Consider the following 14,250-nt stretch of genomic DNA (forward strand, 5'->3'; position numbering starts at 1 on the left):
TTTATTTCCACTGCAATCATTTAATTAAACTTTTATAAAACGGCAGGCACAGGGTACAATTACTTACGAATAACATAAGACTAGCGAGGCCTTCAGAGGCGATAAATTACTTGTGTGGATTTTAAAATTTTTGTATAAAACATGCGCAACGCTTAGTTTACTCGTACGATTGCTGACGGAACATGGCGGAAATCTCCTCGATGGTTTTATTCTTTGTTTCCGGTACTTTCTTGTAGATAAACACGACATTCAATGCAAGAATCACCGTGAAGATGATAAAAACCCACGGACCCAATGCTTCCTAAAGTTATTATTGTTATAAAAACATTTTTAATATAAAATAGTTCAAATTTTCACCTGTAGGGGTAAAAATCCAAGTCCGACGAAGAAATTCGCTGTCCAATTGATCGCCACAGCTAAACTAGTAGCCGCCGGACGTGCAGATTGATTAAAAAGCTCCGAAACCATAAACCATGGGATGCTGCCAGGTCCAGTCGCGAAGAGAATCACGAAAAGTAGTACAAGAATAATGCACAAGTAGCTTATCCACTTGGCAGTTGTCTGAAACATTATTACGTTCAATATATTGTACAATCTTTTAGTTATTGCTGAAAACTCACCGCGTAGAGCATAGCAAAAGTCAAACAGAGTGTAACAACAGTCATTCCAGCGAAACCAACGAGAAGCAAAGTTTTCCTGCCGGCTTTCTCAACTAATACAAGCGAAACAATCGTCATGAGCACATTGATTGAACCCATACCCATGGTTGCATACGATGCGCTGTCTTCTGTCAAACCCGCCATCATGAAAATCTTCGTCGAGAAGAACATGACAGCATTAATTCCGCTGAGTTGCTGCGCAATCATCAACATTAAACAAATAATCAGAGGAATACGCAGTGCACTGTTTGAAATCAGTTCTTTCATTGTGATTTTCGGTACGAGTTTCATCGCTTCATACTCGGATCGCATCTCGTCCATTTCCTCCTGGACTGAACCGCCATCTCGTAGCCATAACAATGCATTTTGTGCTTCGATTTCTTTTCCTTTGCCGATTAGGATGTGTTTTGGGGATTCCGGACAGAATGGTAAGGTAACCAACTGAAAGTTTTATTAAATTTAACTTATGATGTCATTTTTGATATGTTTTACGTACTTGGAAGATTGCTGGAACGACCGTGAGTGCTAACAATGTCGGCCATTGTGTTTCCGTTCCGAGAACGTCCTTCAAGCCGAGAATTTGTGCGACCAGAATGCTGATTGTGATCACAAGCTGGTAGACCGTGCCGACTGCACCGCGTAGATTCACAGGTGAGATTTCCGCTAAGTACATAGGTGCTAAACCTGCATTCAGGCCGGAATTAATACCGATGATGAATCTGCCGAGGATAATCATTTCGTAGGACGCAGCCGAACGTGCGGCTCCTTCCAAAATGGACGTGATGATTACCAAAACGTTATTTACTAGTAAGCCACCTTTACGTCCGAATGTATCAGCCACAAATCCTATGAAAACATTGTAATTTAATGTAAAATATTAATAATTTTATAATTTTTCATATTTACCGGTTAAAACACCGCCAATCATTCCACCAATGCAGAAAATGCTCACTGCAATCGACCAGATGATTGTAATCTGTGACTGGGGTGGCATTTCCCCGGTACGATTTGCGATTGTGGTTGATATCCATTCTTCGATGATTTTTTGTGGGTTGTTTAGCACTCCAGTGTTGTAACCGTGTTGGAAACTGGAGCCTAACGCGGCTGCTGTTATTGCGAATACCAACTTGGCATTGAAACCCTGAGAAACAATTAAAATGCAATCAGAAACACATTTATTGATTGTTGAGAATACTCTGTAGATGTGAATTATTTAAGTGTGGGTTATTATCAATTAATAATTGGTATTGATAAAGTATTATCGCGTGTTTTACGATTTACAGAATTTTTATTCTGTAACTTTTTTGGTGTAGTTTGGGTTGCGCACTTTTCTACAACTTTTCTAATTGTATAACCTTAAAAAAGCAACAACTTGCAGTAAGTTGTGCGTGAATTTTGTCATCATTAATCAGCAAAAGATAGGTAAAATATCATTTTATAACTATTTAGCAACAATATTTATCATTACAAGTGTGATTATAGTTGTAATTTGTTTATTATATCAAATATTCGCGGAATTCCAAACTTTTCCTCTGCTGATATTCTAATTATCTCTCTAACCTAATTAATTCACTTAAGTTCATATCAAAGAGGATGTGTTTATCATATGATAAACTCCAAACACAAAATTAATACAGCAATACATAATTAATTACCGTACTATCACTTAGTTGAACTTACTGTTTTATTTGATTCGTGAATATATTCATCGCCAGCCCAAACACGACTCGAACCACTACCGCCCCCACCGTCCCCGCCACTGGCGTCAGACTGATTCGCCTCTCGATACTTATTATTATTCATTATGCCAATTTAGCATCCAATTTAATTAAACAAACACGACAATATAAAAGTAATAAATATTAATTAATTTACAGAAATTTAAAATAGTTTATTGATAACTATTGGAAATTACGGGTCACGACTGCACTTCTTTTTTAATTTAAAACTAGAGACATAATTAAAACGACAAACACGTGACGGGACATAAACTAAACTTAGAACACGATCGACGAACACGCAGTGCATACAATAGCAGAGCATAAATTAGACTGATGTGAATTTCGAGCTGGGATTTTGGACTCTTTGTTATCATTCCAATTCGGCATGTTGTCATATTATCATTGATTTTTTCGCGAGAATATTGAGTTCGGTTGAGTGTGTGGTTGAGATTTTTCTAATTCCGCGTACAATTACGCAGATTATACATTAATGCAACATGAGTACGCACTTGAAATACTTGTTATTAGTGTTTTTATCTACTATATTCACGTAATAACAAAATAACAACATTATCTATCTGTTTTTCTCTTCGGAATATTATTTAATATTGTTTTATTGTATTATTAAATAAGTATAATACCCAACATTACTTATTAAATATTAAATAATTAACTAAATAGTTATTATCTCGTAATAACAAGTGTTGTTATACGTAGGAACAAAAAATAACAAGATATTGATATTAAAAATCAAGCAAATTGTACACATTTTGCCGTTTTATTGAGTTTATAGTTAAAATGAGGCTATACTATATTTCATTGCGTGATTTTAACATTTTTAATATTCCTAACTGCCCACGAGTTACTTCCGGTCGTCGTTTCCGCTCTTACATTGTATTCGCATGACTGCTTTCATTTATTCAAATACCTATGCAATGTCTACGTATTTCATGTGTGGGGTTTACGCATTACCACACATGCAATATATGTACACAACTATGTACATACTCTACCATACTACCATAAATACAAGTGGTATTCAGTGTTTGCTGTTAGCATTGAACGTAAGTTGATTGTATTTACATTCGTTTTATGCATATAGGCGATAGATACGAGTATGTTTTGCGCGCCGAGCGTTGATTGGCCAATGAAAGAAGGCACGACGCGCGTCACTCCAAGCGGTTACTAGTTGAAAGGTCATAAGATCATCGCGAACGTTTGATTTGTGTTAGGGGACAAGATTAGGCATATTGTGGTCAATAATGCAAACTGCATTAAAATTCACACGTAGGCATTTATTCCAATGTTGGAATTTAAAGTAAATTGTTGTGTGGTGTAAAATGTAAATCGTGTAAATCATGTGGTTTTGAAATTTGCAGTTGCATATTGTGTGGGATTTGAAATTCACCACAGGTTTGACGTCATATAATTTATTTATATGCAAGTGAGAATTAAATTATTCAATCATTTACTAGTAATTATGACTTTGCATTGTTTTTTTGTAGTAATAAACTGTGAAAATGATCTAATATTGAGGTATTCGATCATTATCTTTGATATCATACTTTGAGGGTAAATAACTCGGTCAATTTAAGTAGCACGTGATTGATTAAATTATCATTTTATAGATAATTTAATAGAGATTTGATGTGTTTAAAGACAAATGTATGGGAATTTTAGTTTTTGTTTTATAGTAAAAAAAGTGCAGGAATGCGATATTGTGGCAACAAGAGATAAAATCCTTATAACTCCAAAACTAATGGAGATAAACAATTAATTTTTATGTCATTGTATAGATATCAATGAAAACTATAATAAGCAATAACTGTAATTTCTATAATTTTGTTGATATTCTCAAGAATTATAAAAATATTGAAATTTTAACTTTAATTTAATTTTACCACAAAAATCGTGGAAAATTCATGAAAAATCTACCTCATAGTAAATTTCCGGTGATTAAATATACAAAAACATAAATTTCACACGTTTTTGTAGTTTTGATACGAGCAAATCATAAACTTTATTTATTTATTTTTCACTCATTGAATAAATATGTGTTATTTTAACTGCAAAAACCAAACAAAAAACATTACAATACTCTTATAGTACTTATTTACTTAGTTAACTATATAATTATTGATGATATTGTTTCAGATCAAGGTGTGTCCAAGGATAAACCATAAACATCAACATCATCAAGATGATCACACAGTGTACTCATAATTTTCCCAACAGTAAGTTGTTTATCTTTGCCTTCTGCCTTCTGTTTCACCTTTGTTTGCCATACGATTATACTCTTATATACTTTCACTCGCTCCATATTCTACGTTTCGTTTTTTATTGTTTTATATATATTTTTTACTGTACTGCTACCGCCACACGCGTAATTTATACGTTTGACAAACGAAATTGCATCTGATAACAAAACAAACACGTTTCACAACACGCGCGCAGCGACAGACAGAATTAAAGCATAATTAGAGAGCTACTACCTGTGTGTGAATAATTAATTTACGCTAACTTGTTAGTTACTATATTTAGTACGATGATTAATCCTAAGTAAATTACCTTTAAATTTCGTCCCATTTTATGATTTGATTTATGATTCGAACAGAAACTCAAACTTTTTTAAGCACACAATGTATAACTGCACTTTGGTGACACTGACAAAACAGTGGAAAAAGTTCCAACACAATTTAACGCAACAGGATTACGAATGTTTCAAACTCAAAGTGCTCAAAGTCAAACGGTGCCACAGTAGGCATGCTTGTGACATGGTTTTCCTTGAATTAAATAGACCACTGACAGTAGTCCGCGGTGTAGGAATGATTTTTTTATATCTATACGAAATGCACACTTTTGTTGATAGTTGCTTTGGAAATGCGTTGGCCTTCGCGCAAATATTCGCATTAACCAACTTTAACTATCATTTAAAACTTTTATATTTAGGTATTATATATTGTTAGTACTTATATAATTGACTTATTTATTTTTTAGACTTTTTTTTATTTATTTTTGAATTGTTGATATGTAAGCAGATCTCATTCGGCGTAGAAGTTAAAATTAAATCGCGGAAATACCGACGGCGAGAAAGCTCGAGAGGTAAGCGTGCGCTGCGACGACTCGCGCAGCAATAAACTGTGAACTGCGTTGTGCATTTACCAGAGTCCACCAACCGCAGCAAATGCGACGAAAGGGAACCATGTCGCCGACGCAGACCACAAAAAGACAACAAAAAAGATATCATGAAGTTCATCAGCGTTCTTTTCGTTCTACTGAATTAAATTTGTTTTAAATCTAGGGTTAAATTCTCACAACCATAGGCAACCAACAATACTCAACTTTCGACTGAAGTTAAACTTCTTTAATATATTTTGTTTCTTGGAAATTTTGTGATTTATTTTTTAATTTTTAATAATCCAAGGTAAGAGATTGTTTCTTAAAACGTGAAATTTTGTTATGGTTAATTAAAATAACGGTTTTCTTTGTAGATTACTTTAAAAATCATCAAAACTTAACAGAACACAAAGTGAGGTTAGTTTAACCTACGACGTGTTTGGTTAAACTTGCATCTGACAGGTTTCAAGTAAGTATAAGGCGTTAAAATCGATTTAAGTCCAAATACAAAGTAAAAAGTCGATAAAATCGGTAATGTGGGTGATGTAGTAGTGGGTAACTCCAATATAATAAAGGTTTTTAAACGCGTGGGTAAACAATATTGACGTTTCTAAAGCCTTGCAAAAGACAGTCAACGACGAGGTTTCAAGAGAGTAAGCTCGTATGTTACACCTACACAAACCACACACGTCCTACACAAACATTTCTACAAGAATACACTAAGAATACACTAAGAATAATGCGAAACTAAGACTGGAAAGACCAGTTTAAGGAGATCTCCATCGTGTTTGTCTTCTCCATGCTATTTTAGAGCTTCAATAGTTTAAATAAGCAGATGATATTGTAAGTATTGGTTATTTTCTTTTTTTTTGTTTATGTCTTCTCTCATCGCCCAATGCTTATTTACTATTTTACTATCGCATTGAGTATCGTAAAAACGAGTATCTAAAGCGTTATTGAGTTCAAGTCCAAAAATACGACTTAATCAAGCGTGGGCGTACGCAACATCTGCTTTCTTTACTGTTACTGATCTCTGCTCTGTTTCTCTGTGTTTTGTACTCAATTCGAGTAATATCAACTTTCTTTATTTTTATTTATCATCCATGATTTTAATTCCTACTCAATATTAATCTATCGCAATATATTTCATATTTTGTTGTGCGTTTCCGTTCCAACTATCAACTTGTTGCTAGCAGCTTCTCGCTGGTGCGTGTGGAAAAATGTAGTTATTACTGGTAATTGACTGAAGGGTCATTGACGCGTATTGGACGCGCTGGATGGTCAGCGCTACTCATCCGAAACTTTAGACTTTACGCATTACTCATGCGTGCATATTATCTAATAGGAACTGTGTATTGGATACAGGGTCAAACCCAACGACCAAAAGATAAATTTATTCAAGTCGAGTAGAGAGTTCTATGATAGCAGCTGGGTGTACTTTGAGTTTAATGACGTCAATCAATTTAGTAAGAATTAAGTATTGTAATACATGCATCTAGAAATTTATCATATGGTAATCATAAAATTATCGCTTTAATTGATGTCACTTTGCACTCGCTGGTTGTCACACAGTCGAATATATCAGTTGGGAATTATTTTGAAAGGTCAATAACAAGTTTTTGGTATTAACAAAGAGTTCCGTTTATGTTTGAAAAGCATTTTGTTTGACTAATTTATTGTCAAGATAAGATATTTTGGTTAAAAGTATGTTAAATTTATACCAGATGTCAAGTTATCATTGAAAATATTAATTTTTTAATGAAATTTGATTTTGGGAGAGCAAAACACGCATTAATTTTTGGATTAAGCGTCAAATTCAAATGAAAAACTCAACAGTGACGTCACTTTTCCAATCTGGCTTTATACAGTAACTTTTTCTATAAATTAAACTAAAAATTTGCATATAATATATACACTTTGTATATAATTGTAAAACATGTGCAAAAAAAACATACTATGTTTCACTTTCTATGCCCGAGGCAATACTCCAGTCTCTTTTTCATTTTGCGCGTGTGAAATTTCAATTTTAACCGCAGAAGCAAGTATAATTTACGTACTAGTACAATTTTAGTATAAAAACGCAGAAACACATGCAAAATACTTACTGTTTTGGTAGTTTTTTGCGTTTTCACTTGACTTTCCAATTCGACAACTTGTGTAGTACCTTTTTTATTTGTATCTTCGGTGATTTTCGGAATATCTTCATTTTTTGACTGATAAAAAACACAAATAGTTGTAAAACGCAACATTGTTAGTACAAAACTTACCGGTTTTTCTTCATTTTGCTCCTTTTCCATGATGGATAATTAATTTTTGCTGATTTTATTCAAAAAATTAGAGTATTAGTTGTTTAGTGTGGAAATATCGATTGAATTGCCACGTGGAATGTAACATAACCTCACTTCACAAAACCGATTTTTATATAAACAGTTATTATATTTTAATTTATTAGTTAAAAACTATCGTTAGTAATATGTTAATGAAATTTTACTTCTCGTAACTTATACGTAAGAGACACACCTCCAAAACTCGTCCTATTACCTGACTTTACGCTTTGATTTTATCTTTTACGGCTTAGCGCCTTGTCGGCTGCTAATTCTCAGAATTTCGTCTGTGTTCCAACTGGAATATTCCAGCGACCGTTTTTATTTTTTTCATATGTTACGTCTGCGCCGACTGTTTTTTGTCTGGTCTACACGTTTTTGTTTAAACCGTTGTATATACGTGACCGGGCACAGGTAGACGAAGCACCGCAAGCTCCACGCGTAGACTAGACTCCCCAAACATCCCTTCGCGTGTATTTAAACGTGGTAATCGCAGACGCACAGGAAGTAAACAAGGACGGTGGATAGGATGTGATTTATTTGAGAAACAGAGACGGTTAGTGGAGGCGCATCGATCCGTTTTGTACGCGAGCGCGTTTTTGGGGTGTGTGTGTGTGTGTTGCGCGGCGAAGGTCAGGCGAGGGCTCGTCTTAAAACTCGAATTTTCATTGGTCTATTGAAGCGGGTGTGTGTGGAAGTCATAAAATATGTGAGAATAGGAATTTTTGAAATAATTTGTTTGGAATTTCGTAAAGTTCAGTTTGTCTACGGCAAGTCAAAGGTTGAAGTAATTTAGAAGTTGTTAGTGTTGCCTACATTTCATTAAATATAAATTTGTGGAGTAATCTTGTCGTTTTGGGTGAATTTGAGTCCAAATTATACTGGATTATTATTATTTTGCTAAAAATTGCAGAATTTTTAAACAAAAAGTAGTTTTTTGCAGTTTTTGAGTAATAATTTCTATATTAATGTTTCTATTGGCTTAAAACTTGTCTTAAAATATAGATAATTAAATTCTTTGTGAAATTGCGTTTTCAATTTGAAGTATTTCTCTGAGAAAATGCGTTTTTACTTACTTTTAACGATGACAACCTTGTATATTCCGGAACTTTTGTCGTTAAAGTATCACTGCAATAAATCGGCGCATCCATATCCGACAAATTGGAAGAAACACTACTCCCTCGCATATTTCTATCAGGCACTTGCAAAAAATTCATTTCTCGTTCTCGTCCCTCAAACTCTCGACTCGGAGTCGCTAAGAAATGATTAGGACGAAACAAACCAACCGCTTCGTCATCGTCCTTATCCATTTCAAAATGTACTACAACAAATTGCAATTTAAATCAATTCATTTTATTCATTTAATTAATTTATTTACCTCGTTTAATATTGAATTATTAACTTGACTTTAGTATAATTGACGTGATTTAAATTGATTCAATCGAATCAAAGTAGGTACTGAATGATGACTGAAATGACCGAGTGACCCTTCAAAGGCGCACGAGAACAACGGAACGATAAACACGCAGTTTAGTAAACATGAATCAGATTAAAAGGCGCTTAACGCAGGTAAATTTAGCGCAAACTTGAGGATGATTCTATTTTTATGTGCTATTCATATATTTTCAAGGCAGGTTTTATTGTAGGCAACTTTCTTTGCATTTTTCTTAGAGTTTATAGTAGAAAACGTGTATAACGCGACATCTGCGGTTTATTTAGAGAAGTTTTAAGTTGTACACTGTGGATATTAACAAAATAGGTATATTAAAAAGAAATTTGCTCATAGATGGCGCAATATGTCTCAAAAATAGCCAAAATATTTATTTTTATCGCGTGTTGTTGCATTTTTTGACCTTAATTCATGAAATTTGATAATTTTTTATAAGATTTTACATAAAATAGTTAAAATTCGTGATGAAAATATAAAATTTTGTGAATTGTGGGGGTTGTAGTAGATAGTAGACGTGTTCATGCCGGTTGGCGGCGGGTAAAACGCGCGAGGGGGGCAGGAGGCGGCAGGCGTAGTAGCGTCCGATCGATGCGCGCCGCGCTCGCGTGGTATGGTATGGGGAGGGCACATGCGTGCCCGCCGCCGCTGCCGTCGCCGCCACGGAACGCAAACCTTTCCCGTGCGTCGCCGCAGCCATTCCGACACACAACCGAATCGCAATCGGCTGGTTAATCATCGTCCATCGGCGCGGATTGTGGGCCGTTCGATCGGCGCTAATTGAGTGGTGCGTGAATCTCGCCGCCGACGGACGCCGTGTGCATCGGGTCGCATCTTGCGGAAGCGGCGCGGGTGGCGACCACCGCCAAGGTTGTTGAACTCGCTCGTATACGCGGCGAGAGCGCGCGCGAAGGGGGTAGCAGTCGTGTGCAAACCGCCGGGGCGCGTAGATATGTCGTGTTAGAAAGTTTCGACTAGATTCGAACGATCGAACGTGAACGCAGCGACAAAAACACAAAAGAAGCGAAATTGTGTGTGTGGCGCGGCGCGGCGCAGTGGTGGAGTCGTAAATGTTTGGGGATTATGTGGAAGGATGCGTGTGCGGACCGAGGCTAATCATGTTGTTGTTGAATGATAAAAGCTGGTAGTGATGTGCGCTTCGAGCGGCGGAGGCGGCGCAGGCGGCGGCACTTGCCGCCGCGCGCGTACCCTGATGGCGACGGCGACGGTTATGATAGTGCTGTCCCTAACGATAACGACCGCACGCGCCGAAAAGAGCAAATACTGTAAGTTGCAATATCTTTTTACACGCATAACCTAATCTATAAATATTTATACTATGCAACCAAACATACACAGTTTATAAATTTCTTTAGCTTTAGTTAGAAACATAAATAATCATAGTCCGAGTGTGTGAATTTCCCATGAATTCGCAACCGTTGACAATGTAAACTGTTAAAAATAACACATGTCCAAACATTTTGCTAGTTTGTTAGTTTTTAGTGCATGAGTGGCCGAAAATATTTCGCCTTTTCAATTTCCTGTAGCCGGTCGCGTTACAGCCGCTTTCATTGCGCTCTGAAGTCTGATCCGGATCCGCATTGCCCTCGAGACTGGAGAGCTGGAGTTTTGTGCTGTGGGGTGGTGTAGACTTCACAGACGTTCAGACTCCGCCAGGCGGCTATCGGTTATCGCAGTGCAATGTAGTTGACACCAACTAGATTTCGTTTTTTTCGGCAATTTCTTCGGTTTTATATTGCCAGACGTCTGAAAAAGTAATAATACAAGTCGTTTTGTGGTTTGGGCTTCGAGGAGTTGGAGTGTATGTGTGTATTTTAATCGATTTGGACGTCTGAACATTACAAATGATATAAATCAGTTGATTTTTTGAGTTTTTGTCGTTTTTGAGAAGATCCTGAAGACATATTTGGCGGTTTTTAGGAAGAATTGAAGGATTGAAGGATTCTATAGATTATTATCTATCAAATGAGACATTTTTGTACTCTATATTGATGATAGAAATGAGTTTGACCAAAAAATCTACAAAATTTTCCCCGAATTTTTCTTTTTTGTTGATTTTTAGTTATTTTTTCTTATCCTTCTTATTTTATAATGCTTGGAATTACAAACGTTCATCATTTACTCATGATTTCTTCAAAAAATGTATTTTCTAATGACAATTTACTTAATTCTTACCAACTTTACACCCCCGAGATATAACCACACAAAAACGATTCTCATTCACCTCAAAAACTAACTTTTCTTAGATTTTTTGCTAATTTCCAACAAAAAACCTGACTTTCCTAGTGATAATTTGCTGGGATTCTGGCACCTAAATGATTGTCGCCAAATTTGCGCGTAAGTTTTCGCCTCTCCGAGCGAAAAGTTGTCGTCTTGAAAGTCTCATTACGCTCGCGAGATATGAAAATGAAAAATGCGCATCGTTTATATCCGTAGTCGTAGCTGACACGTCCGAAAACTCGCTTTACTCTCTTGACTTTCTAAAGAAACCACCAGGTTTTTAAAGAGCAAGAGGTCGGAACTAAAATGTGAAAATATAGTATTACACAAAAGAAAATAAAAAAAAAACACAAAAACCGCGACTTTTTTTATACTTTCACATAGAAAACTTTTTAAAATATTTTTTTCTTGATACCAACTTAAACATTTCAAGTTTTTAATTTATTTTGTTATAATCTGACAGTTGAAGTCGTGTAAAACATGATTTATCGATTGTTAAGCGTTTCGAAACTCTCCGACGACGACTTTCCCGGCGGCGTGTTTTCGGGGGTGGTGTAAACATATGCACTCGCCTAGCATATGCGCACCACCACTGCCGCCGCCACCATCACCGCCGTCGATCGTTACGCGTTCTACGTTCCAATCCTCATTTATCTTATTTGACGTGCAGCGCACCCCCTGCCCCGCACCTTCGGCCGCCCTTCCGACCGGGCGGCCCATTGTCACACCATTGTCTCTGACATGTTACTTCCGCACGGCGCGCACGCATGCAACAACCCCTTGGAACTTAACCCTCGACTCGACGACAGCACTACCCACCCTATCGATAGTTGGATATTAGATAATAATTATGGCAATGGAAATTTACTACCAGGTAGATATTAAGGTAGACTAAGTGAGGGAATAAGAATCATATAATTTTCCGGTTTTCCGGGTTTAAATATTTATTGTATTTTCTTGTTTTCCGGTTTTGAATATTTACTACACTTTCTAGTTTTGAATAATTTTAATCTTATTAAGTTATAAACTGGTGACGATAAATATTTGCTGTCATTTGAAAAATTCCGAAAAGGTATATTTCCGGTTTGGAGCGGAAAGCGATGGAGCATTCGGTGCGGTTGATTTATTACGCGTGCGTTTTTGGGTTAATGTGTGCACGTAACGAAATTGTCTGGATAAATAAGAAAGCGGAAAACGCGAGCATGTTGCAAAAAGCGGAGACACGCCGGCGAATGTGGCGCGACGCCACCACCGCCGCATGCATGTGTGTGGGGAGTCGAGCGCATTGGGGGGATGGGAAATTGCCGGCGGTGTGGAAGAAAAAGCCTGGAACAACAAAAGCGTCTGGAGCGACGAACGACAAAAGACGAATAACGCCGCGTCACGGGCTAATAGATTACCGCGTGGCGAGTAAGAAAATTGCCAACAATTTTCCCTTTTTAGTTATTCACCCAAACCGCCGGAATTGCAATTTGCAATTTTCCCAACGAAAATTTTCAACATTTAAGTAAATTTATATTTAAAGTTTAAAAAACGTGAAATATTTATTAAAATTGAAGTTAATACGATTTTAATGCGCTTCGGCTGCATCATTAAGTGTACATCGCTCTTTTTGCAATCGATGGCTTTCATTTTCCCACATTTTCCGAGTGAAGAGCGCGTCAGAGAAGTTTAATGCGCGACGCCATTAAATTTAAATGTATTATGCATAAATGCATTGTGGATTTTAACTTTTCACAGCGCGGCCATTTTGTGTTTTGTGCTTGACATGGCTATATGTTTGTGAATAGACAACATTTTCGATTGGCGTTGGTTTTAGGCGATTGTGAACTGTAGTGAACAGCGGGGGCGGTGGAATATTTAGTTTTATCGACGTTTTTATTGTTGGTTTTGTTGGTGTCGACAGGACGAAACGTCGAATCGTGAAACAAACAACACGAAATGTTTTTGGCCGGAAATGATTTATTACTTTTATCCGCTAGATGTCGCCACAGTGTTTTTCGTAAAAATAGTTTTAGGAAGATACACATTAGACATGAATATTTTTCATTTAATATAAATTACAGTTGTGAAGTTTAAAATAAAATTAAAACAAACATCGCGGTTAAAAAGTTAAGCAGAAAACTTTTAATCGCGTTTTCCCACCCTTTTCCCTCGCGACGCGCGCGTTGAAAGTTTTGATAAGTTTTCAGGCTCATTCCGCGCGGGTGGAAATATTGTTAATATTTAATGTTTTCATTTTCGTTTATTTTTCCGTGCTTCTTCGTGTTAGCGAAACTTGGGCGCGCATTAAAAAGCGAAATTTATGACTAAACCTACACTTCACTTCACTCAAACTAGCAATTAACACTTTTTAACTCGTTTCCGAACCGAGCAACTCGTTACGGCCACTTGTCACTTTATTGCGTGAATAACTATTTACATTTAATTTAATTTTAAATGTTTTAATTAGATTTATTCGGGAATGGACGCGTTGAATTCCTGAGAGTGAATTTGTGTCAATGTAATTTATTAATAAGTTTAAAACTGAATACGTTGGATTAATAATTGGATTATTAATTGATTAATTATTAAATTCTACATCTATTAATACGGGGAATAATGATTATAGAGCTTTAAATTAATATTTACAGCGTAATTAATGATTTTTTAATTTTTTAAAAGTTTTTTGTATTTAGTTGTTATTAACTCGGTAAATAATTAATTTATTTACTTGTAATTAGTTTTGATTGATGTAGAAT

At 36.1% G+C, this 14,250-nt stretch overlaps 2 protein-coding genes across 8 annotated transcripts in view; one reads left to right on the top strand and one right to left on the bottom strand.

Moving 5' to 3' along the window:
* On the bottom strand, positions 1-9,340 carry LOC135796085 (solute carrier family 2, facilitated glucose transporter member 1-like). Of its 4 annotated transcripts, none has more exons than XM_065307973.1 (7): positions 9,200-9,340; positions 8,898-9,142; positions 1,566-1,800; positions 1,156-1,505; positions 621-1,100; positions 358-561; positions 1-301 (listed from the first exon to the last, which is right to left on the bottom strand). In XM_065307973.1, the coding sequence occupies exons 2-7, from the start codon at positions 9,129-9,131 to the stop codon at positions 158-160; spliced, it is 1,647 nt and encodes a 548-aa protein (XP_065164045.1). In that variant the 5' UTR covers positions 9,132-9,142; positions 9,200-9,340; the 3' UTR covers positions 1-157. The 4 variants fall into 4 exon arrangements, with proteins under 4 accessions (XP_065164045.1, XP_065164046.1, XP_065164049.1 ...); XM_065307974.1 differs by lacking the exons at positions 8,898-9,142; positions 9,200-9,340 and adding exons at positions 7,603-7,710; positions 7,765-7,932; XM_065307977.1 differs by lacking the exons at positions 8,898-9,142; positions 9,200-9,340 and adding an exon at positions 4,949-5,089.
* The window catches only part of loaf (lost and found), a 26,325-nt gene continuing 13,872 nt past the window's right edge, over positions 1,798-14,250 (top strand). The window contains exons 1-2 of one of the 4 annotated variants that reach the window (XM_065307981.1): positions 1,798-2,081; positions 4,535-4,614. In XM_065307981.1, the coding sequence (XP_065164053.1) occupies positions 4,581-4,614 (34 nt within the window). In that variant the 5' untranslated portion in view covers positions 1,798-2,081; positions 4,535-4,580. Of the gene's footprint in view, positions 2,082-2,759; positions 3,794-4,534; positions 4,615-5,588; positions 5,805-5,871; positions 5,967-9,939; positions 10,555-14,250 lie in introns of those variants that run through there. The other 3 variants (XM_065307980.1, XM_065307982.1, XM_065307979.1) reach the window with 3 other exon arrangements.

The sequence above is a fragment of the Atheta coriaria genome, unplaced genomic scaffold (genome assembly GCF_025399875.1).
Source record: "Atheta coriaria isolate IRGN ID8LTWV9N9 unplaced genomic scaffold, Caltech_Dcor_3.1 hic_scaffold_7_pilon, whole genome shotgun sequence".
Lineage (NCBI taxonomy): Eukaryota > Metazoa > Arthropoda > Insecta > Coleoptera > Staphylinidae > Dalotia > Dalotia coriaria.

Bases quoted from the DNA above. Each gene is read 5' to 3' on its own strand.
- LOC135796085 (XM_065307973.1), bottom strand. From the start codon at position 9,131: ATGGATAAGGACGATGACGAAGCGGTTGGTTTGTTTCGTCCTAATCAT. The intron at 1,801-8,897 runs GTAAGTAAAAAC...ATTGTTTCTCAG, and splicing joins CAAGGTTGTCATCGTTAAAA to GGTTTCAATGCCAAGTTGGT. The intron at 1,101-1,155 runs GTACGTAAAACA...TAAAACTTTCAG, and splicing joins TCGTTCCAGCAATCTTCCAA to TTGGTTACCTTACCATTCTG.